Genomic DNA, 9,867 nt, shown 5'->3' on the forward strand with positions numbered 1-9,867 from the left:
GCCCTCCTCATTATCAGACTGGGGCTCTTATGGCTGTTGCATTAATTATGGTGCAAAAACGAACTGGAGGCCAAAATCTGGAGCTAATTAGTGCCTGTAATGGAGTGCCAAGCTTAACATTAACGAGAGAGACATGGAAATAGGGAGTTAATGGGAGAAAAAGGGGAAAGGGCTCCTCTTCCCCACATCCCCTGCCTCTCTCATTTGTTTACTTGTTTACCCTGGTTTATAATTAGCAAATGCATTTCACTCACTGCAAACAAGGAGCTCCTCGTTGATTCTGAAATTTGCTTCATTTCTGTCCTTTGGTGCCCAAATTGCTGCTTCTGTTGTGGAAACATCAACTCCTGCAACGTTAAAATGGCACAAATCGAAAGCAGAAGAGCTCAGCAGCTCTGGGCCATCCCCACCTCGTGGTTTCTGTCTGGATCCCTTGGTTTCCATCCCCAATTCCTCCTCATAATACCCAAATTCCAGGGGTTTCAGATGAAGTTGAGCAAAACGTCCTGCAGTGGAAAATAGGGAAAATTATAAACATTATCCAGGTGGAGCAGCTGAAAGCAGGAGAGTGGGGAAAAGGGGAAAATTATCAAATTCAGCAATTGTGGTGAGGGGGATTGGAAAGGACCACAGAGAAATTCATTAATAGAGCCTGGCAATAAAGAGGATAAAAAAGGAAGATGGAAATGAGCACCTGCAGTCCCAGGGAAACAAAATTTGGGTGAAATTCAGCAGGAGAAAACCAAAAGGAAACCAGATGCTGAAGGGTTTGGAAATTTTATTTCAAGATCCTATTTCAGGTTATTATTTGCCTGCACTTCTAAACATCCTCCTTGAAAAGGATCCACAGCTCCTGCAAACACAAAAATAAATGGACTGGAGGGGGTTTAGTCTTGGTTTGCCAGAAAAAAGAGAGATGATGGAACAATGAGGGGAAAAAAGAGACACAAACATATTGGGAGATGCTCTCTTTGTTTCCTGAGACAAAAAAAAAAATCTCCTCTTTATCTTCTTCTTCTTTTCTTTTTATGCTCCTCTTATTCAAGAGAAATAAGTATTGACTTACTTGAGAACTGCTAATTTTAAATCTGGATTTCTGCAGAAATCCTACAAAGTGCACTGGAAGCTGGGTGGTGTGGGCTGGAGACAGATGTTTTATAAAACCTCTGCCTGATATTTAGCAAAGAATGACGAGGGCTGAGTTCAGCTCCCAAGGTCGGAACAGCATTATTTGATTTAAAGATAATTAAGAGATTCAGCTTAACTGCTCAGGAGTGGGAAAATAAACACTTGTCATGAGACAGAGAGAGATTTGTGTTTAGATTTGACTACAAAGGACTCTAAAATCAACATTGCTGTCAGAGCCATGTAAATAATTCAGCGATTCCAACGTTTTCCCAAGATCTGAGTTTTCACATTAGGCTGTAATGGGATAATTCAATTTATTCTTACCCTGCTCTAATGATTTTATGCTGATGGCCAAGTGCAGAACTTCACTGCAGGGATGGGAGCAGGATAAATTCAGCCCAAAGGTTACAGAGTTACTGGGAAGCTTTTGATTTTCTGGAGTTTGTGAACCTGGGAATGCTGAGAGAGGGAAAATTCTGCTCTCATTTGTGGAAGTCTCATATGCAGCTGCATTAAAAGCAAATGTTTTGTGAAATTCCATTTAATTTGGCCTCTGTGGATTCATTTTTTCAGCAGAAGAGGCAAATGGAGCAATGCATTTTGTTCCCAGTTCATTCTGACATTTGGTGGAGTTCAGATTTGAGGGTTTTGCTCTTTCAAAGTGGAAAAATATCACAGATTAAAATAGGGAATTCCAGAGATTCTTGGATTTTGTGTCACACTTTTCTCAGTTCTCTGTTTCCCAGCATCTCCCAATTTTCCAAAAATATCAGAAGTCCCTTTCCAGCAGACAGCAGCAGGGGACATTCCTGATGTCCTGGAGAACACGCTCAGATTTTGTTCCTGGCCCACTGCAGCTCCAGCTGTGGGATCTTTCCTGGTGCTTCCAGCCTGGGGAATTCCTGGTGCCACCCAGACCCATCCTGCCCTTCCAGGGCTTGGCTCCTGGGGCTTTGTGGCTGCCATAAAACACAGAAATCAAAAAAAAAAAACACAACAAAAAACCTCTTTTCCACCCATTCCTGACACAGGAATGGAGCAGAGCAGAGCCAGCACAGGCTGGGATGAAGCACAAAAATCATCTGAAGCTGCACTCTTCCCCTCACTTTTAGAGTGGTTTATGAATTCTGTTGTTTTCTAATTCAGAATTTATAATTCTGGAAGTGAGCAGATGGTGCAAGGCTGATTTCAGGGACGTGTTCATTGAAATAACCTCTGCCAAATGATTGTTCACCACAATCCCCACTGCAGATCAATTATTTGTTCTTGCTCTTGGAAGTCCCTCTGGAAGCAGCAGAGCTTTGAGGAATGGACACAGTCTGGAGGGTGAAGTTCCAGCAGTGGTGCTGCAAATATTCCAGAGGAAAATCACTTTGGGAGAGAAAGGAAAATGCAGGGAAAGATAAATTGTGGAGCAACACAATTGTCAAATCTTGGAAAAGTTTCAATCCTTCATTCAGCTTGGAAGCTCAGTTCCATTTAAAATGTGGCTCCAGCCAACTTTTACCTCAAAGCCTCTTCTACCTTCCACTATTTCAGGTGGTAGAGGAGAAAAATGGTAAAAAAATAAATTATTGAGAGCAGGATTCTGCTCAAGCCAAATGCAAATCTTCCCAGTTTATCCATTTTACATAACTTCATCCTGTTTTCCTCTGGTCCCAGCAAATCTTTCCTGGGTGCTCCTGCAAATAACAAAAGGTTTGTGATACAGTGGGAGCCACCGTCCCCTGCTTGCCTTTCCTTGGAGATCTGTTCCAGGTGGGATGGTGGCTGCTCCTGGGGGACTTTCTGCTTGTAGATGAAGGAAGAAAAGTGTTTGGAACTGTTTCATTTGGAGCTGGGCTTCAGCAACTGGAAAAGGAGAAAATGAAGACACAGGCAGTGAATGTTCACTCCCAAAATTGCCAATATCACAGTGGGGAGATCAGGCCCCTGATAAAAGCAGAAAAGGGCATTGAACATCAGTTGGAGTCTGCTCTTTTCTGCTTTTTTCTTCTTTGTTTTATCTCACAAGGATTTGAAGACTTGCTCCAGATCAGAAAGGGGGAAAATATCTGAAAGTGGAGAAGTTTGGAGAATGAGAAAAGCAAACAAAGTGAACAGCTCAGAACAGCAGCAGGTCCCTGGAGGGGCAGGGCCTTCCCATTGTTGGGATTTATTGGTTTTTAATTTATTTATTGGGGGGTGCACAAATCCCATCAAGGAGCCCATCAGGGCAATAAAACAGCGCAGTTAATTTCCTGTAGATAATTTACTTAATGCATTTAACCCTTTTAATGTTCTTTTTTCCCTGCACACACATTCCAGCTCCCTCAGATGTATTTTTTTCTCACACCTACCTGGCTGCTTTCTCTGGAAGCCTTCAGCCCACACAGGGAGGGTTCCAGTGCTGCTTCCCCCTTGCATTGTAGGATAAATCCCTGGCTGAGGCACACCGGGTGTGTTCCTGCAGGGGGAGCAGCTGAATTTCGGGTGCAGATGAGAATTTCTCTGAAACTGGCTGCCCACAGGTACCAAGAGCTGAGAAATGAGGTGCATTTCCAGAGAGAGATCAGTGAAGGTGCAGGGGAAGAGAGAGAACAAAAACTTTGTGTGAGAACAAAAGCAGGGCTGTAAAATCCCAGCTTTTATCCAGCACTAAATCAGTGCCCTACAACTGGCAGGGGGCTCTGAACTTACATTTGAAGGGAAAGGCTGCAGGGCATGGAAAACCCCACGGAACACAAAGGCCTGGCAGCAGAGGACTCCCTTAACAGACTCCTGGAGATGTTGGGGAAATTTTAGGAACGATGTGCTGGTACCTGAGCAAGCCATGAGCCAGGGATGCTCTTTCCTCCTGTCCTAGCAGTCCTCTTTCCCCACAGGGTAAACAGCTGGAAGTGTTGAACTCACTGCCAGAGGCTTCAGACAGACACTTTGTGCCACACGACATCCTGGGACACCTTAAGGACTCCTCTTTAGCTTAATGAACCTCTAACAATCAGCACCACCTGCTCTTGCTGCTCTTGCTCCACTCTGGGACGGCCGCAGGACACGGAGGAAGGTTTGGATCCTTGGGTGTCCCAGTCCTTGTCCATCAGGATCCTTGGGTGTCCCAGTCCTTGTCCAGATGGATCCTTGGATTTCCCAGTCCATGTCCAGATGGATCCTTGGGTGTCCCAGTCCTTGTCCATCAAGATCCTTGGATTTCCCAGTCCCTGTCTGTCTGGAACCTTGGATATCCCAGTCCCTGTTCGGATCCCTGGATATCCCAGTCCCTGTGCATTGGGATCCCTGGATATCCCAGTCCCTGTGCACTGGGATCCCTGGATTTCCCAGTCCCTGTCCATTGGGATCCCTGGATATCCCAGTCTCTGTCCATTGGGATCCTTGGCTGTCCCAGTTCCTGTCCATTGGGATCCTTGGCTGTCCCAGTCCCTGTCCATGGTGCTGAGCTGCCCCAGGTGTCCGGGCTCTCTCCGTGTCCTGTCTGTGGCAGAGCCTTTGGCATTCCCGAGGTGTCCCGGCTGGATTGTGTCCCACAGTGTCCCTGTCTGACCTGGTCCCTCAGTCCCAGCTCTGTTCTCTCTCCGTGGCTGTCTCGTTGGAGTCTGTTCAGTGTGAGGTGCAAAATGTCTCTGCTTCTTTCTGGCATCCAGTCTGGGACTTGTTGGGAGCACATTTTAAAAATTCCTGGTCCTTGTTTGAAGTGCTGGAGTTCAGTTCCAAGGGATGTTGGAGGGAAACACCTGCACGTTCAGTGCCCTGGCCATGGTGGGAGCCAGCATCCAGCTGGGAATTCCTGCAGGAGCATCCTCAGCCCACACTCACCTCAGACACCTGAAACCCAACAGCTTCTTGGTTTTCAGAGATTGCTTTGACTGCTCCACACTGAAGATTTCATTCCCAAAGCAGGCATTCACACTTTTTAATGTGGGATTTGGATATTTGGAAGAATCACTCTCTTAAATACACTTTGGGGTTTGTTGATCTCATTTTCTATCAGTTTGGCCTCTGAGCTGGCACTGACCAAGGTTTGTGTTCCCCTGCCAGGTACAAGGTTTTACACAACGGGCACCACCAGGAACAAGAGAAGCTTCCCATCCACCCCGACCCTGAATCCCAAGAGTCCTGTTTCTAGTCCTGGCCCAGAGGAGGAGGAACAGAGGCCTTTTAGGATATCCCAAGGATTCACAGACAGCAGCACTTGAAAATCCATCCATCTGCATTGTCCTGGTGCCTCCTGCAGTGAATTCCCAGGAATGTCCAGCTGTGGGAGCACGGGGAGGGTCAGGACTGCTGTCCCTGTCCCTGTCCCTGCAGCTGGAGCAGCTGGAGCTGTGCCAGAGCCCTGCTCCAGGAGTGAGGCATTCCTGGCAAAGCCAGGACCAAAACAGCTCCAAACCAGCCTGTGCAGGGACTCCTGCTGCTCCTTTCCTTCCCAGCTGCTCCTTTCCTTCCCAGCTGCTCCTTTCCTTTCCAGCTGCCCCCTGCTCACCCACCCCACCCTGGAGGTCACAGCTCTGGGGTGGCACCGAGCTGCCCTGTCCCATTGGCTCTGCCTGGGGCCTGGGCACTGCCAGGGGAGGAGCAGCCCCACGTTTTCTCCAGGAGAACAAGAGGAAACGTTTGCTGCCCTTTGGTTCCAGCCCCAGCAGAGCTCTGCAATGCCCTGCTGGTGTTTCCTGGCCAGGGAGGACCCCAGGGTGGGCAGGAGCTGATCAGGGCCAGCCCAGCTCAGAGCCATGGCCCTGCTCTGCCATTCCCAGAGGATGGGACGTGCCCTGGAGCCCAGAGCTGTCCCCACCCCTCCCCTGAGCAAACTTTGGGCATTCTGAGGCAGCAGAAGCTTGGCCAGGAGCCAGAGCCAATGGATCACTAAGTGCCATCTTGGAAAACAAACCACCTAAACCCTTTTCTAGCTACATTTGGAAGAGAGACTTCTACTTACCTTTGCCACCTTTATTTTTCTATTTGTTGCTGGTCTCTTCCAGTCGAGGCAAGAAGTTTTCCAGACTTTCCAGTCTCACGTTTGCCAAGATCTCAGTCCTCAGCTGCTTCCTGCATGTTGGTGTTGCCACGTTCCTCGTGGGCTGCTTCCCCCTTTGCATGGAAAGGGTGGGCAAGGCTCTGAACTCCACAAATTTTGAAAAAAGGATTTTCATGCAGGATCAAGACCACGAGCCTCGACCCTTTTTAGGTGAAGATCTACCCCAAGATGCCACCCTGAGCCTAGAAAATACAATTGTACTTTGTCATATCGTGGAACCATGTACAGATATTTTTAATGTACAAAGAAAAGCTGACATTATTTATTATTTTTTATCAGGAACATGTGGTTTTTTCATTAAAAGCTTCTAGACCAAGGAGCTTAACATTCAATGTATTATTATTTAGTAATATTTCTGTTGCTATGTGACAGGTATTTACTGCAAACAGACAAATCCCGCTCGGAACAAACAAAAATGTTGCTCAGTAGGAGAAACGTTGTGCATGAGAAGAACAAGTGGCTTCCTGGCCATGATGTCTGACTTCTTTAAATACTTCTTCCACAGCAAAGTCACTGATAAAGCTTCACACCCTTTTCCTGTAGGACTCAGAAGGACACTGGGCAGAGAGAGCCCAGCTGGAATGCTGAGGTAGAAAATTGCTGGCTGCTGGAAAGACACCAATTACCTGTGCTTGTGGTGGAAGGTGCTCCTGGTTCATCTCTGGGACCTGGCTGGCAGTGACCTGTTTTTACAGGGTTTTATTTCCAAAAAAAAAATCATTTAACTTTACTCTTGACACCAGAACTGTGGAGAGAAAAAAGCCATTATTGAAAATTTGGAAAAAAAACCATCCAGGGCTGCTTCAGTGCTGTGATCCTCCCCTCTGTGGAAATACCCACAGGGGTTTGCTGGGCTTTGGGCACACGAGGCTGCAGAACAGCTTGGCTTGGTTTCACCTCAAGTGTCAAATTTCTCAAAGAAATCCTGAAAACAAAAGCTTTTCTCTGTCCCCATTGAAGGGCATCAAATCTTGGTGTGAAATTTCCTGGAGTGAGATGGAACCAGCAGCACAGGGAAGGGTTCTTTGGTTCTGCTTTGTCCTTCAGGTGTTGTTTTCTCCTTTATTTTTACGTGCATTAGGAAAAGATCTCTTTTTAATTTAAAATAACCTCCCGGTTTCCCCAGGGGCAACATTCCCAAGGCTCTGTCAATGGGAGCAGTGGCTCACCAGCCAAAATGGTCAAAGGCTCTCCCTGGGAGAAGAAGCCCTTCCCACTGGATGAAATTCCAAACACCAAATGTCCATGTCCTGGATGGACACCAGGACACCTCTAATCCCTCCCTGGGCTCAGCAACCCCGTCAGGACCCACCTGGCAGCTCCTGCCCCCTCAGCCAATAATCCCAGCACAGCTTCTGTGACCCAGCAGTGCCATCAGCAGTGGAGAATTCCCTGGAAAAGGAGGGGTCTCATGGAAAGCCCCACTCTGCATTCCCCTGGCTGCTCCTGTGGCCTCCCAGTTCAGCTTTGCCCATCGTGGCTGGTGGTGCCAGTCCTTGCCTGTGCTCAGTGTCTGTGCTGCAGTGGCTGTTCCTACAAATAAAAACTCCTCTCTGGACATGGCCGTGAACTCCAGCTTGGGCTCGTTTCTGGTGCTGCTGGCACTCCAGGCTGGGAGCAGGTGCCACCTCCCAGCTGCCCCAAAGGAGGCTCCAGGGGCAGGAGCAGGGAGGGGAATCTGCCCCTCTTTGCTTTTCCTACAGCTCCTGCCAGGAGGGCACAGCCAGGGGGGCCGGGCTGTGCTCCAGGGCACAGGGACAGGAGCAGAGGGAACGGCCTCAGGCTGGGCCAGGGCAGGCTCAGGGTGGGCACCAGCAGGAATTTCCCCATGGAAAGGGGGCTCAGGCACTGGAACTGCCCAGGGAGCTGTGCAGAGCCACAAGGGCCCCCCTGAGCCTCCTTCTCTCCAGGCTGAGCCCCTTCCCAGCTCCCTCAGCCCCTCCTGGGGCTCCAGACCCTTCCCAGCTCCTTTCCCTTCCCTGGACACGCTCCAGCCCCTGCAGGTCCCTCCTGCCTGAGGGCCCAGAACTGGACCCAGAACTGGACCCAGAACTGGACCCCCTTGGAGGTCCCTCAGCAGGGCCAGCACAGGGGACAGGCCCTGCCCTGCTCCTGACTGTCCCCCTGCTCACAGGAATTTGTTCATTCCCAACTGGGATTTATTTGCAGTCCAGGAACCCCCACCTTGTCCTGGTCCCTTACCTGGAGGATTCCCAGGTCCCTGTGGAGCTACTGATGGGATCAGAGCCATCCAAAGGGATTCATGTGAGAAATGAAAGCCGAGGGTCCCCTGGATGTGGAGCAGTGAATCCCCTGCTCCAGAGACACTTTTTTGGCAAACTCTGCTCCTCCAGGGATGTCTGTTCCACCAAAGGACACTTCAGGGAGGATGAACATTGGGACTGTGTCACTGAAACCTGTAGAGCTGACAGGTAAACAATGCTCACCTTGCCTCTGACTCAAAATGGCTTTGATTTTACCTCATCTGCTCCTCCTGTCCCCTGCTGGGCTCCAGAGCAATCAGCAATGCTGTATTGGCTGCATAAATGCTGCTTTTGCATTTCCAAATACTCTCAATTCAGGGATTACTGCAGATATCTTCAGCCTAGAGCTCATCTCACCCAAGATCGTGGCTTTAGGGTGGAGTTCACTCCCAGCTGGCCCTGCTCAGCAAGAGGAGGGAGAATCTGAAGGTATTTAAGGCACTTCTTTGTGTCAGCCTGACTTAATAACGTGCCCAGAACCAACCAATGGGGCCCAGATCGTGTCCAGCTCATTCCCAGCACAGATGAAAAGCAGGGAGCAGCTCCAGCCAGGAGCTGCTTTGGGAGCAGGCACCCACACAGGCACTGAGTCATTCCCACCCAGCTCTGGGAGTGCTGAAACCAAGGAGAGCACTTCCATTCTGTACCTGGCAGCTGGGAACCCTTCCTCAGTTCAGGATCCCCTTTTCCTCCACATCTGAGCTCCTGAGCCACCTCTGAGCACTCCCAGGCCAAAAGGCAAGAAATCTGTAGGGGATTAATAACACAGACTCAATGAAAATATACCAAAGCTTTTAGTTCTTCCAGTGTTTGTACAAACCTTCCTGAGTGAATCCCCAGGGAGTGCTGAGGAGCTGAGGGGAGCTCTCCAGGGGATGGGCCCTGGCTCTGGCTGCCCTGCTGTCACATGCAGTGCACACAGGGCCAAGGTGTCCTTGTCCCACCCTGACAAGAGGTTAAGTTAAGTTGGAATTGCTTAACTGGGAACTAAAAGTGGAAATCCTGGGCAAGGGGATCCTCACACCCTGAGCAGCCTGGAGAGAGAGCAGGGGCAACATTCCTGTCTCCATCAACCCCTTACAGCTTCTCCTCAAACAAAAACACTTCCAAATTCCTTTCCTTTCTGAAACCCAAGCCCTGATTCTGCTCTCCTCCTCAAGGAGAGGGAAAAGCAGCCCCAGCACAGTGAGCAGGAGGCTGTGCCCCTGTGCTGTGCCCAAACACAGCCTGGCCTTTCCCTGTTTACCTCCTGTACTATTTAGATGACATTTCCAGGCACCTGAGCCTCTCCCAGCTGGGATCTCTGCATCCTCTTCCAGGAGGAGCTGTGGGAAAAGCAGTGCCAGTCACCTCAGGCTCAGTCCCAGCCACTGGAACCAGCAGCACCAGCAGCAGCAGCAGCAGCTCCTTCTCCAGCTGGCCTGGGCTGCTCAGAGCTCCCCAGGG

The 9,867-nt window shown here is 49.5% G+C and overlaps 1 protein-coding gene across 4 annotated transcripts in view; it reads left to right on the forward strand.

The window, feature by feature from the left end:
* The window catches only part of HTR4 (5-hydroxytryptamine receptor 4), a 67,305-nt gene extending 59,578 nt beyond the window's left edge, over positions 1-7,727 (forward strand). For 3 of the 4 annotated variants that reach the window (XM_071443639.1, XM_071443636.1, XM_071443637.1), the window contains one exon: positions 5,161-7,727. Coding sequence is in view for 2 of the 4 variants with exons in the window: in XM_071443636.1 (XP_071299737.1) it covers positions 5,161-5,248 (88 nt within the window). In the remaining 2 variants the exon portion in view is untranslated. Of the gene's footprint in view, positions 1-3,992; positions 4,172-5,160 lie in introns of all 4 variants that reach the window. The other variant, XR_011681710.1, reaches the window with a different exon arrangement.
* Positions 7,728-9,867: the final 2,140 nt, after the last annotated feature.

Source organism: Agelaius tricolor, unplaced genomic scaffold, assembly GCF_023055355.1.
Source record: "Agelaius tricolor isolate 1412-34295 unplaced genomic scaffold, bAgeTri1.0.p SCAF_18, whole genome shotgun sequence".
Lineage (NCBI taxonomy): Eukaryota > Metazoa > Chordata > Aves > Passeriformes > Icteridae > Agelaius > Agelaius tricolor.